Source organism: Solea solea, chromosome 1 (assembly GCF_958295425.1).
Source record: "Solea solea chromosome 1, fSolSol10.1, whole genome shotgun sequence".
NCBI classification, from domain to species: Eukaryota; Metazoa; Chordata; class Actinopteri; order Pleuronectiformes; family Soleidae; genus Solea; species Solea solea.
Window position 1 is genome coordinate 39,455,083 of NC_081134.1, and position 15,070 is coordinate 39,470,152.

At 40.9% G+C, this 15,070-nt stretch overlaps 1 protein-coding gene and 1 long non-coding RNA gene across 2 annotated transcripts; both read left to right on the forward strand.

Annotated features, from left to right (window-relative positions):
* The first annotated feature begins 1,495 nt into the window (after positions 1-1,495).
* On the forward strand, positions 1,496-6,149 carry LOC131456277 (uncharacterized). The gene is made up of 4 exons (XR_009239898.1): positions 1,496-1,678; positions 3,965-4,085; positions 5,643-5,705; positions 6,067-6,149. It is a non-coding gene; the product is annotated as an uncharacterized LOC131456277 (long non-coding RNA).
* Positions 6,150-9,531: 3,382 nt separating this feature from the next.
* commd3 (COMM domain containing 3) lies at positions 9,532-14,131 on the forward strand. Its single transcript, XM_058628709.1, has 8 exons — positions 9,532-9,923; positions 11,313-11,424; positions 12,575-12,638; positions 12,740-12,774; positions 13,308-13,368; positions 13,449-13,505; positions 13,592-13,645; positions 13,944-14,131. Exons 1-8 carry the CDS (start codon positions 9,785-9,787, stop codon positions 14,001-14,003), a joined length of 582 nt encoding a protein of 193 aa, XP_058484692.1. The 5' UTR covers positions 9,532-9,784; the 3' UTR covers positions 14,004-14,131.
* The last annotated feature ends 939 nt before the right edge of the window (positions 14,132-15,070 follow it).

Genomic DNA, 15,070 nt, shown 5'->3' on the forward strand with positions numbered 1-15,070 from the left:
GCTCAATCTGCCGTCAATTAAAGATAGAACATGTAACATTTCTGCATTAAAATGTCGGAAGAGAATCTGTCTATGCTATAAGAGAAGAAGTGAGGGACGAAACTAAATGAAACAACAATTCCCATGATCCCATGCTGCTTGTTTTGATTGAGAGGTGTTACATACTGTGTTTTTAATGACGTATTTTTTGTAAAAGTGGAAAATATTACACCGCGTGGCCAAGACAGTTGGAAAGACCTGAGGCGCTGACAGTCAGTCTTCACTGTTTTTTTTTATTTGAAACCGTCTTGTGTGTCTGTGCTGCACATGATGTGTGTAAAGGATCTTGTCGTATCTTTTCATAATCACATCTCTTCATATTGTGTCTCTCTCAGCCAGAGAGAGAGAGAGACACACACACACACACACAGAGAGAGAGAGAGAGGCTGTGTGGAACAAAGAAACATCCTTCTTTGGGAGTGCTTGCATGAAAGTTGATCCCCAGCTAAGACCCCCTGTATGAGGAAACTGAGAAGCCCTTTGGGCTGTCCTTCACCCTGCCTGATTAGAAAGCGCTCTGATTGGGGGGCCGCGGCAGCGGCAGACGCCTGCCTCTGTGTCTTTGTGATTCGTTCTTATTTACACACTGAAAAAACTTGCTCAGCGTGTGTGTGTCAAAATACCTGTAACGTAATGAATAGACAGAAAATTTTGCATATTTTTAATAAGGACGGTTCACTATGACAACCTTGAGCATGCACGGCTGCCAATATCAGTCTGATACAGTCTTATTAAAGGAGTTTAATCAACTTAGCTGCTAATAAAACATGCATTTACTACCAAGCTATAACCGGCAATTTCATAAACCTAATGATCGTGGAAGACATCTGCACTTACAGTCTGGTCACATGAGAGTGGTGGTGGAGATTTATTGTCACACCATGTCGCCAGATTTGAGTGTATTTATATCATATTTAGGGTTTAAGGATGGTATTGGATTTACTTTTTGATTTTTCTGATATCCAATTCAGATATTTTTGCCAGTATCGGACCGATAATGACAATCTATCTATCTATTTTATTTCTAATTTACACTGATATTGCAGTGGTTTTGGCTCAATGTGAAATATGAATTTTTTAATATGTTAAATACTGTATAGAGACGTATTTCTACACAGAAGACACAGTATAGTTATCTGCTTCGTAAACATGCAGCCGCACCCTTCAGAAGATACGGAAGATTTTTCCCTGCACAAAACCTACAGTCAACGTCCTACACATTTACAATCACAAGAGCTCCTTTATGCTCGGGCTCTTATCATATGGACTTCCGTTGTAGCTATCACTCTGACCTTGAGTTTGTGTTTTCCCATGGACCGTGCTGCTGAACTGTACAAGAGTACAATTATATACTCCTTTAAAAAAACCTGCTCCCCAGTGCAAATGTAAATAAAAAAAAATAAAAAAAGTGAGGTTATTGTTGACTTATTGATTTTGGGCAAAGTAAGAAAAACTAAGTAACAAATCAATGCAGTCCTCTTCTCTAACTAACCGACCACCTGTTCTCTCTTTTCCAGGAAAACTTCCTCTCCTTGTCTAATCCCCCTTAACCTCACCATAAAACATATCGTCATGGTTAACCATAGTTGGTTATGGTTAACCAGGTTTTGGTCTCCATGAGGACTACTGGTCCTCACAGGTCAGTGTTTATGCCAGAAAAGGTCACACACATGCACTTGTTTATATATCTTATTGAGGACACATCATGGACATAATACATTAAGTCCAAATCCTGGCCCCAAAACCAGGTCTTAGCCTTGAAAAAGCTTAAAAAGTGGGGCCCAGAAAAAGATTGTTTTTTTTTGTTTTTGTTACCTCACAAAGACATAAATACACACACAGAACCTGTGGGAGCCGCAAGATGTTCCATGTCAACCGCGACTCTAACCTTTCTAACCACAAAGTTCAATGACTCACTTAGCTCACTTTGATGCCGAGCTGCGCCTCTGACTGAGCCTTTAACGCGTGGACTGATTAAAAAGAGCTTCAATCTAGCTCGGCCCTGAATAACCCACTCCACAATAACACACAGTCGTGTTTCCCCACGTGACGGACGCACGAAACCTACAGCAACTCCACTCACCGGCCATTTTATTAGGCACACACTTCAGCGACACCGCGTGTGGTCTTCTGCTGCTTCGAGGTTCGATGTGCTGTGCCCTCAGAGATGGTCTACCTTAGAGCTACTGTGGCCTTTTTATTGTTTTGAACCAGCCTGGTCATTTACTTCTCTCTGGCATTATATTTGGCCAAGAGAACTGTCACTGACTCTTAATTTGTTCTCTCTTTGTTGGACCATTCTAGATGTGCGTAAAAATCCAAATAGATCAGTATTACCCAAAAAGTGGTCTGAGTGTATGTTAAAAAAAAAACCACTTTATTCGTTTTAAATGCTGCTAAAACACCCGAGAGTTTGGTTTTAGGTTGAGGTGTAATTGTGTAACAACACACTGACATGGATTTCATTTAAGATCAAGTGCAGTGCAGATACATATATTGAGTCGCTTTCCAGCAGGGTAAATATGGCGCGTCCACCGTCAGCAGTCTGAAAATAAACCACATCTGTGCGGTATTATTGTTGTTCCTTCACATAATCGCTAACTTACACTTCCAAGTCCCGACTCACCCCGCGCTCATGCTCGTAAAGGCGCAGCGCCGATGAGCCGAGATCGTCGATGCTGAGAGCGGCCGCAGCAGCGACAGCAGCCGACAGGAAGCTGCTTTTCACCGGCGGCAAGAGGAGGAACAGCTGCAGCCTGCCGCTCTCGCTCTCTCCGTGTGTGTGTGTGTGTGTGTGTGTGTGTGTGTACAGAGAGAAACACCGGCTCTCCCGATAAACCACTCAGCCCAGTAAATAAAATACATAAAATTTAAAGTATATCACAACAAAAATAGTCTGATATTATAGGCAATTTTGTACAATTGTACAAGCACTAGAGATAGCTTTGTTATTATATAAAAATAACGATGAAATATAATACATAAAAATAGATTTTAAAGATATTACATTTAAATGTGTAGCTCTATATACACATTAGAAAATATGTATTTTAAATATTTTAAATGCACCTTTATTAGGCCTATTTTCTTATATAACAGGACAATTGTTGTTTTTCAAATAGTAGATTAACCTATTGTTTTAAGTATCAGGTTTATTTTTTTTAATATATATATATATATATACTCTTTTAAAACAAATGTAAGTGCCTTCAGTGAGAAGTTATTTGCATTTAATATCCCTCTTTATATTCTATAGTGCAGTGTTAAACAGTGACAGACAGGGAGACAGGGACTGTAATTGTAATCACGTTCAACCTCAAAAAAAGAAGAGCTTTTACTGTCACTGGGTCATGCGCACGCAGACAGTTGTAGACGGTAACTGCGCCATTATATCAGTATAGCTATAGCTTTTTATTTCTATAGCTCTAATCGACAATACATCTGTCACTTTTGGGCTTTTCTTTTCTGCCTCGAATCACATCAATGACGCAACCGGGCGCGCGCCAGCCCCAGGTCTTAATGGTAGGTGATGGTGATGATGGCGAATGTGGTGGTGGTGCGCGCACCAGCATAGGTGAACGTGAACCATTCTAATTTCCATATATGTTCTGTCACAGGAGAGACCACCCCTCCTATACACACACACACACACACACACACACACAGCCTCCCCCTCTCCTTTCTTTGTTCCCCTCCGATGATTCCCTCCTATGAGAGAGAGAGCGAGAGAGAGAGAGAGAGAGAGAGAGAGAGAGAAACCACACCACTGCCACCCAGCGGCCACGGAGGCGCGCGTGACCGTGTGCGCGTGCTCTTTGTTACTTCGCCCCGAACCCCCCTCCTCCTTAACGTGAGCTCAAAACTGTATCAAATAATATGTGTAAATGTTAAATCCACGTTGTTCTTCTTCTTCTTCTTTACGCAGCTGCAGGAGGAGCAGCTGCCGCCGCCATGCCGCCATTTTGCCTTCGGCTGGAGAGCGCGCAACCTTACGCGCACTGCTGAAGTGTCCTTGAGCAAGACACTGACCCCACGCTGACCTTTAGGTATGAGGAGGAGGAGGAGGGTGATCACAGTGTTATCAGAGAGAGAGAGAGAGAGCGATGCAGCCGCGTTCCATTTCTCGTTTCTCCTCGTTTTTCCACCGCCATGTTCGAACGAGTACAAATGACCCAGTGGAGAGGGACGTAATCTCCGCAGGACAATAATTTAATTAACTCCGTATATAACCTCGTTAATGAGCCACTTTACTGGGAAACGTTAATTACACATTCTATAAGACCCGCGTTATTCTGCAGGGCATCTTTTTTATCCTTATCCTCAGTGTCTGTGAATGGAATTATGATTAATCAATTATATATGCATATCATTTTTTTATATCTTGTTATAAATAACCCGCACCACCTTCACATAGACGTCTTACTGAATGTATTTAGTTATTGGTTTTTAATTGTCGTTAAATGATCCATCTGTTAGATTTTTAAAGTTCAAAACTTTTGCCACGAGCACGCGTGTCAGCAGGTGTGATGATGATGATGATGAGGGTGTCAGTTCAAATTATGAATAATGTATATACCGTATGAAGAGGGGTCGAAAAAATCAACATGCTAAGGAAGGAGAGGTTTTTTTCCCCCACAGGGGGCAGAATCACTCTACAGAAAAAAGCTACTCTCTCCTTCGTTCCCTCTTTCAGTGATCACACACACACACACACACACACACTTTGCTCGGGATCTTTGGGTTTTTTTTTTCCTCTGCAAGCAATTTTCACCTCCTCTCCAGCTGCCTTAAAAATGACCTTTAACTATCCTTAACACAACTATGAGCTCCCCCTCTTTCCCTGTGCTGTGTGTTTCTTTATTTGACAAATAAACGCAGGTACTTCCGGCAGTTTATGATCTATTTTATCATTTTAAAAAGCTGCTAAACACAGATGGCAAAGTGAGTGAAAAGGGAAACTTTCCTCCTCCTCCTCCTCCTCCTCCTCCTGGGAGCATGAGATTAAGTTCTCATCTGAGGTTACACTGTTTGCAATTAGTCTAGCGTTTCAGGAAAATAACGAGCCCGATATGAATCACGGTGAATTTAGTTATTTCTTCCTCCTGGGGGCTTCATTGTTGCAGCGAGGTCCTGACCTCGGCAGCGCCGGTTGCTCGGGAGTTGTTGTGGTTTCATGCTCTCTGCCGTGATTAATGAAGGATTAATTATGACCGAATCAGGTTGTTTGGAGCTGGTAATTAATGTTGCATTCATTTAACAGGATTTAACTACAACCGAGTGTCTGTTTGCCGCCACTGACGGTCAAATCAAAAAAGTTAGCAATAGTCGCTTATGTCCAAACTTGTATTTTTATATGGAGAAGCCACGAGACTTAAGACGTTGTTTTATTTTAGTTGAGTCTCACTCTCAGGATATTTAGTAACATTTTTGAGGGGTTTGGATTGAGGATCGTGTTGTGATGGCCTGTATACTTATGCACTTATGTCCTTTAATTATATCTCTCTTTTTTTAAGTGACCTCCTTTTAACTTTTATATTCTGTTGTGAGTTGTATGTCTTGTCCCTGTCAGTATTTGTACTATCTGTGCTGCTATCTTTCACTAGGACTCCTCTGGAAGAAGAGATCTTGTATCTGCAATGGGACCTTCCTGCATGGCTAAATAAAGGGTACATTAAAAATAAATATAATAATAATAAAAAACCTCTATAAACCACGATTAATGGCGATTGTGTACAGTAATTACAGTAACACAGAACGTCAGAGGAAAATACTGAATCAATTCTTTACAAAAGTCCATGAACTCATCTTTTAATTAAGGTTGGATTTATTAAAAGAAAAAAAAAATCCTTGATGTAGCAGTCAGATAAATAAGTTATATAAAGTCAGTTTCTTTTTCGCCTTTTGATGAACCTCCTGTATTTAAAAACATCATGTTCACTCAGTAACAGCCACTTGTGTCGAAAGATGTATTTATTTATTTATTTATGGCAGTATAATAACCACATTTCGAAACTTTTCCCCTCACAGAAATCCCCTCTGCAGTGATGCCTTAAGAGGACGCCTGGTGCGTAAAAAAGGTGGAGATGAGTCCTCGAGACAGAAAAATCAAGGTGAACAAAAAGCTCCATCAGTTGTGAGACAAAGAAAAGCAACTTGTAAAAAAAAAAGTGTAGTGACTGGTGTGATGTGAAGCTGTGGCTCAGTTTTGGCATTCAAAAAATAGAGATAACTCATAACCAGACACTGATTCTGCCTTAAAAGACACATCCACAGGCTGATGTTTCGGTGTTTCTGACTTTGTCAAACCATGAGGACTTGTTCAAAGGTCAAAGTCACTTGACTTATTGGTTTTTTTTTTATTTTTATCCTGCCATGACATCAAAACCAGTTCCTCATGTCACTACTATCTGAACGGTGTATTTATAATTATTCTGTATGGCGCACAGAGTCGGTAAAACCGTCACTTAAAAAAAGATTTCCCAAGGTCAAATTACCGAAATGTTTAAAGGGGATGATCCCTGCACTTTACAACAACTAACCAAACCAATTAATGAAACAATATTCGTCTGTATGAATTAGTTTTTTTCACGTGACTTAAATCCCTGAACACTGCAGCCATTATGTCTTAAAGTGTCAAGGGAAAATGTTGTTAAAGCCTGTCACTGTAAGAGGCTCGAACCTCTGGGCTTCATAATGCGTCTTATAACAATTCAGGGATTTAGCCGTTTTACATCCAATCCAAACTACGGAGATCTGTGCGTCTTAATCTTGAAACAAGAAGCTAAAGAACATAAAAGATAAACTTTCACTCAGCTCATACACGACATTGAGAAATGGAAAATAAGAAGGTTACTGTAAATGGAATCCTAAAATGAAACCTATCTATTACTGAGTGAGTTTTATTTTGAAGGACAGTCCAATGTGACCACGTATTCTGAGGATCATGGAAGAAAGTATGTTACAAATCCAATGTCAACATGACATTACACCGATTTTTTGGTTGTTGTTGCTGATGATGACGTAATAAATGAGGAGATCAGACTTGCCGCGGACATTTTGTGTCAGGGGAAAAGTAAAGTGCGGCGAGAGAACGAGTTACACAACTCGACCTAAAGCCCGAAATGGACTTTGGACAAAGCGCAGAGACAGAGAGAGTTCACAGGGAGCGATAGCAGCAGCAGCAACGGCAGCAACGGCAGCGTGTGTGGCCGAGCTGCAGCTTCTACATAATCAACCAGGCTGAAGATGCACTTCACTGATGCAGCTTCAAATGATAAAACAATTATGAAAAAAAGAAGCGACCTGCGGTATTTGAAAGCACTATATAGATTATTATTATTTTTACATGTAACTAATAATAAAATAACTGGACTGTCTCCTCTAGGTGTTTTTAAACAAAGAGCAAGCCACATGGCAAGATAAATGATTAGTGTTCCTTAAACTAAGAAGGACAAAAAACAGTATAACTGATACAGATACTAATACAGTTGTGGCTGTTTATTCAGGAAATACATCTATGTAGTCCTAAAAGCAGTTGACTGAGGACTGAGACTTTTATTGAGCACTTGAGGTTTATATTCACAATAAGTTGTGGCATAATTAACTGAAAGTAAGTCATATTTACATATGTGTACATGCTCACACAAAGAAGACATCGTTCCAATTTCCCTCTGAACAAGTAAAAATCAATGTCAACTCTTCAGGAAACAGTGAAAACAGCAACAACACCCTGTATGAACACACAGACAGTAAAACGACTGCATTGTTGGTCACACAATCTCGGACAGTCATCTATAAAATGTTTGTACATAATTATACATTGGTTGCACAAATGTTAAGATGCACATCTAGTCTGCCTTAAAATCCATTAGGGTGAAGAAGAACACATGTTATCAGCTCCTCAGTGGATTTGCATTACTGAAAAAATAATGCCAACATGCAAATGTCCGAGCTGGACTGGAGCAACCTTCAACAGACAGTAATATAATACATAATATGATTTACAAAGCAGACAGTGTACAGAAAATGACCCACATGCTGCTTCCTGTTTACCCAAAAAAGAATCTACTGCAAACAAACACGAGGATGTTGTGTAATATTTTTATATCTACTGTTGCTTTCATCATTCTGAGTTGTATGCGTCATGTTTTCACTAACATTCTATTGACTACCATCATTTTGGTTTTATATAACAACATCCACAACTTAGTGATACATGCTGTAGTGTCTCAAATGTCCACATTGTGTATTTTTGGAGGGTTTTGTTGGCAGATTATTATTATTTTTCATCATATCTCATTAGATTTCTTATGGCGAATTCTCAAATCCATAAATGACCAGCCACTTCCTCCAACTTACACTGTTTCATCATGATTTCCTCCTTGTTTGCTTCCACAGATAAACCTTTGAGATCAGGATTCTGCACTTCTTCTTGCAAATCTTGGATAATAACTTCTCTACACGTGGATGATTTAAATAATGTCTTCAGTGAGACAATTATGCAGACAAATACTTTTAGTGGCGTAATAATAAGAACAACCCAACAGAATCCCTCCTTCCCTGTGGTTTTTCACAGTCATTTATATTTTGAGTTCACCAAAAACCTCTGTTATTCTCATGCACATTTGGTTTGTACCCTTTAAGAAAATATTCGTTATACAGATCCGATTCTTTCTTTTTTATAAAATAAATGTAAATCGCTGTGTTAACTGTGTGCTCATCTTTAAACCTATAAGGACCGCTGATTATATCATCAGCAATCTCTCTCTATATTAACCGATATATCTGTATAGGTTTATGGGGCTCTTTCAAAATAAAACTCGCTCAGTACAGTGTAAATCTTCTAAATGACTTGTTAATGACGACATAACAGAGTAAGCTTATTGATTTAGTCCGTTCTTGGTATTTTATGGCAGTTGGCATTATGTTGCGACACTGCCCTCTTCTTTTCCTCCTCGATCTTCTTCTGCCTTCTTCCAAAGTACCTTCCGTGGTCTGTAAAGAATATTTAGTGTCAAATGAAGACGCAGGCAGAGCTACACAGACGTGGGAGAATTCATTCCTTTATTAGACCAAATTAGTCATATAATTAGTGTAATACTGTTTTTTTTTTCTCTTGGATTATCGATGATTTGGATCCCGCATATTAAAACAGTCTAACAGGTCGAATTCTTGTTTTAATCTCTGTCTCGGACAACTCACCAATTCGTCCAATTATCTTTCATCAAATCACTCCGCCTATAAGATTATTGAAAATAAATGCGCTTAATATAATATAGTTCACCTGATCCAGACATGAATAAACAAAATGTGAACGTACGTCAGTAATGAAAGGAATGTAAATCCCCTTAATTAAATCTAGTAATAACATTTAATAATAATTATAATTATTTTTATTATTAATAAATGATATACACTGGATTTCAAAGTTCCTTTAATCCTGCACGCCTGAAACCACGGGCTTTAAATTCACAGTTTTTTCTTCGTGACCTCTCCTTTGCTCTACAACACTCAGATTAAAGCGCCAGTGGTTTAAACGCAACAATGCTGAAGTCTGGATTAGAACCCGGACTCTTCTCTCGGGATCCCCCGCTGGTTCGTCCACATTCGCAGCCCTCGTCCTCCGTTCAGTCTCCGTGCGCGTAACCGCCTCGCCGCCGCCCCCGCGCTCCTCCGCGAGCAGCATCAGCTGATCAGCGTCACGTGGTCCAGCTCTCTGGTCGCCCTCTTTTTTTCTCGTTGCAAAATGGAGTTGTCTGAGTGTGTGCAGAGAGGACTGCGCTCTCTCGCAGACTCGTCCTCCTTTGACCACAGCGGCTTCCAGGTGCTGGTGGACGCCTCTTTCCGGAGCCTGCTGTCCGCTCACGGAGACCCGGGAGTCCTCGGTGAGCTGCCGCCTCTCCACGCCGCTGCAGCTTTTGTCTGCGCCGCTGCTTCCGGTTTCTCTCTGCGTGGATGTGGATATGTAGAGGGTCTGCCTCGGTGTTTACCGTGGATGTGTTGCCTGTATCCCCCCCTGTATTTCCACGCACGCTGTTTGTTGCTTAGACGGAAGCGTTTATGTGCATCCGCGTGTTAGCGTTTTTCCTGTGTAATCCGCTGCCTGTTTAACATTCACCACTGGTCCCACATCACCACACAGCCTCTCTGGACGCCCTTTGTCATTAAAACTGACATCAAGTCTACTCAGCATATTAGAACGAGCACGTTAGAGCATTTAAATCACCATTAAACTGCTAATGGCTACACACGCGGCTGCTGGCTCTGATCGCACTTGGCAGATCTTTGCGCTCCCTTCTCTGTTGTTTTGCTATTATCGATCCACTTTGGGTGGAAGCAGTAAATACAGGCTGACTTTATGCAACATGACAGTCAGTTCTCATGCCACAGTCCAGTCCTGCAGCTCCTGCTCTGTCATGGCTGCTGCTGCTGTTTGTTTGTTTGTTTGTTTGTTTTTTCCTCACAACGTTTGTCCAAACTTCATCGCTGCTGCTTGTTGTTCTTTTTTTTACGCAGCCTGTGCAGTGACAATAAAGGAATTTGCCTTTGGCACCGAATTGTTTAGAAATGTCCACTATACACATAAACAAAGGAGCCTCCTCCTCCTCCACAACCTCATCCTCCTCCTCCTTCTCCTCCTCTCAGGATGATGCAGCTGAGGCGCCCATTCACATGCAAATCATCATTGATTTCCATTCTGCGCGTCAATCTGAGGGATCCGAACTATGGATCGCAAAAAAAGGAGGAAAAACCTATAGTTCACGTCATCTATACTAGTCATTGTTGCTGAGACTGCGTCTCTCTCCATGTAAATTAGCGGATTTTTTCTGCTTCCAGCCTTTTATTCAGGATTAGAATTATATAATTTTTTTGCACACACACCAATTAGTGACAGTAAAATTGTCCTCTGCATTTAAACACCAGTAATGAACACGCACAAGGAGCAGTGGACAGCACTTATGGGGGTTGGGGTGTGTGCCTTGCTCAGTGGCACCCCTGTCCTTGGGTTCTCCTCCTGCAGCTCCTGTGACACTCCTGAAAACTCTGGCAGTAGACGCAAGTGCAATGAAGTTGTGATGGATTTATTAAATGTGTGTATTTGAAGAAAATGTCTGGTTTACGTATTAAAACTCGTTTGTCGCGTTTGAGAGACACTGTACTATGGCCACATTTGAACTTGCCAGAATGTGGAGTATATTATGAAGTGGGTCGCGACATAAAAATGTGTTGTGTTGTTGAGTCCTGGTTCTCATGTGCGTGTCTGTGGTTTTCAGATCAGCCCGAGCTGAAGCAGATCGACCAGATCCTGTTGAAGCAGACTCACACCGCAGCCACCACCTTCATCCTGGAGGCGGTCAAACACAACGCAGACAAGTCCACCGTCAGGTAGGAGAAGCGTCTCCCAGCAAAGAGACCATCAGATATGAACTGAAATGACACGAGTGTCGTGACTGATACAGGCAGTTGCAGGCTTGTAACCGGAGGATTGCCAGTTCAAATCTTAGGACTTGGGTGCCCCTGAGCCAGGCATTTCATCCCCATTGCTTCCTGGGCGCAGATAAGTGTAAAATGGTGCAGAGGTCAAACTTCTCTGTCACTAATTGGTTAATGTGGCCCAAACATACCTCATTGTAATTGTAACATTTGCTCATGACGCACAGTGTGACCGGAAATACACCACAGCACTACGTCATGCACTTGCATTAGGCTCCACCTGTGATGGCTTTGTCTGATCCAAAGGTCTTCATTTTGCTGCAGGAAAATAAATAAATAAATAAATAAACATTGTGAATTATTTTTACTATACATTTCTTTTTAAAAAAGGGGCAGCATTAACAATGTAAAGTGAGTGCTAAAATTAGATAATAAACCGTGCTGTGGTTGTCTGTGTGGATTTCCTTGCTTGTCTAATAACAGCGACGTTCCCACGAATAAACAGTCACTGTAGTGAATGAATTATGATCATTAAATAGACTTTTGAAGGGAATATTCTTTGAAAGCTTTTAATGGTTGCAGTCAGGTCCGTATAAAACTTTTTGGATTTCATAAGAATGTTATCATGGGTGATGATGGTTCGGAGTTTTCTGTAAATGCATAACTGCAGAATCCGTCAGGCTTCCAGATGTTTCCCTCCATTAATAAACTCCATTTCTCACTCTCAAACTGCATTTATGACAAACTTACCTTATCTTACCTTGTTGTTACTAAAACTCCTTGTGTGTCGCAGTAAAACACATTGTGAGTGTGAACAAACAAAACATGGAGTCTACTGTAGTTTTTGGGAACGTTTTTCAATTATAATAATAATACAAAAAATAATATACACGTGACAACTGTTGTCATTCAGGTGGACTCATCTCTTTGTTTATGTATTCCCCTCCATATGGGGGTTGATGATTTGATTCTACTGTTTTAGTGTTGTTTTCCTTCATTTCTTCTCTCTTGTGTGCAAAGACAAACCCATTTATTTCCCAGCGAGGAAATAAATGTGTTTAATATATAATATATAATAAATAAAGTGTTTTTGTTCTTACAGCTCCTGCCTGGAAGAACTTGCATTCAGTGCAGAGAGAGTAGAAATATTCTATAGCTCTTATCAGGTATATATATACATGTATATGTACATATACAGAGATGTGTTGCACGTGTGCTGTAGTTGTGGCAGTATCGCAGCTAAATGATGTTTGTTTTGTTTTTGCAGACGCATAAAAAAGAAGTGGGACGTCTCTTAGGAAGGTACGTGTCCTCAAAGATGCCACCGCAGCATCAACAATGCAGAATAAACTCAACAACTTTGCTTATTCATGTTGTTTTTGTTTGCAGTGCAGATGAATAATGAGCTTTAATGACACCAGATGTTTGGTTGTTTTTTTGGTGGGGGGGGGGAGCAGCTTATATAAATACCAAAGTTTGGACACCAGATTAAGAAGTGGGTTAAGGGAAAACATGGGAGGAGGAGGAGAAAGCCTCGGCCCGGTGAGAAACAAGAGAGGGTCTTTTCTGGATTTGCGTGTCGGGTCGAAAGGGGCACCGCGGTGTGATTTAGTGCAATGTAAATGCCGCGTTATGACGCCTCCATAAACAAAGAGCCGCAGTGTCTCGCAGCTGCAGCTCGGAAAATTATAGGTGCAGCGGGAAAATTGAACTAATTATATCAAAGACAGGAAACTTTCTTAAAAATAAATAATATCACCTCACAAAAGGGTTTGAACATGGAGGATTCAATATTATTTATTTATTTATTATTATGTTTTGGGTTTCTGTTGCAGCATAGGAAGGCGAGCGCCTCACGTGAACGACGTTTCATGGCGTCTGCAGTATCACATGAAGGTACACGAGCATATTTATTAAAGTCACAGTGTGTCCACACACACACACACACACAAAATAACCTTCTGTTCTCTCAACAGAACGGACAGGTGGATAAGGTCAACGAGCCTGGCTACTTGATTTCACTGAACACAGAGGTAGAAAAACACACACACCTGCAGCTCTCACTGATGTCCCTGCATTTTTCTCTGGGAGGCTGATCATGTGTGTTTGTTTTCCTCAGAGTCTCGGATCTTCTGAAGACATCAACTTCACTTGCTCTGTGGAGCAGCTACAGGTCTGATTTTTTTTAATTTTAGTTTTATTGCACATTTATTGCAGTTTGCCTCCTCCTTCTTTACATTTGTGCAGTTCAGAAATAAAATACACAAGTGTCTGTAGTTTATTTAGCACTTTGTGCTCAACACAAAATGGAAAAGGACACTTTGTGCACACTTCAGAGAGATTTTCTTTGCAAGATAATGCACCAGTTCTCGCGGAGCAAAATCAATGCGAGTGTTAATTCAGAACAAATATATTTTTTAAATCCTAATTAATTGTTCCCACTGAATGATGAGCCTGTCACATGTTTTCAGGACTTGGTGGGAAAGTTAAAAGACGCTGCCAAGAGTGTGGAGAGAGCCAGTCAGATGTGATGCCGGTGTCTGGTTTCCTCTCCTTCATCATCGCTCTTTCCCTCCTCTCTTCCCTCTACACCTGAGACTGAAAACGACCTGTATTCATTTGAACATGTTTTTTTTCTATTAAAAGAGAAAGAAATCCACTCTGTGCTTTTTGTGTCTTGATGTATTTTTATTTTAAAAAGAAAAAGAACTCCCATGTCTTTGTTTGTGAAAGAGATGTGAAACGTTGTGTTTGAACACGGAGTCTGTAAAGTAGGCATTTGTTTTGTCAGCACTTAACCAGCCTGAATAGAATTTTTGCCATAGCTGCGTGACAGCAGTGGATTTTGTTTCCTGCAGCATCTGTTGCAGTCCAGCTTTTCAAAGACTGACGGAGATCGGACTTTGGTGAGTTAGTTTCTTTATTAAAAAACAAAACAAAACAAAAAAACAACCGCAAAAACAAAACATAAATATGTACACGTACACCGTCGCCGACTTCCTCCTGCTTCCTGCATCCACCTCAGCTGAAAGTTGGAAGCTCCACAGCGGCTCAGATTCCATAAACATCCGAGATGCCTTCATTTTGTGCGGCGCTAGCTCAGGAATAAGAGTCCCAATTCATCAAGTGGAAGTTGTGGCGCATTTGTCTCCCTCTTCTTCTTCTTCTTCTTCTTCCAGATATCAGGAGAGTCTGTGACAAAGGTTTGACACCAGAGCTATTTGTCGCAAAGTGCATGGGTCTTAAAAAAAACAAAGGTCAGATTAATAACGAGGCTACTTGCATGTGTTGCCGTTTCTTTCCCCCTCATGTAGGAATGAGTGGATCAAAGCGTTTGGAGCGTGAAAACGCCACGAAATGTGTTGCCAGTGCGTGCGTGTGTGCTTTATTTTTAAACAGCAGAGACGACGACACAACAGTCGGCGGCTCACTTTCCCACACGCCACAATAAACACGGAGCTCTTTGATGGAGAGAGAAACGAACGCGTTCGTGGCGTGGATCGTGGCTTTACGTGGTGAAAATGTGCAACAAAGTGCAGCAGTCTGCGTGCAGTGGCTTATTTTAAATCATGCGTCACACATTAGAAAGAGCGGAATA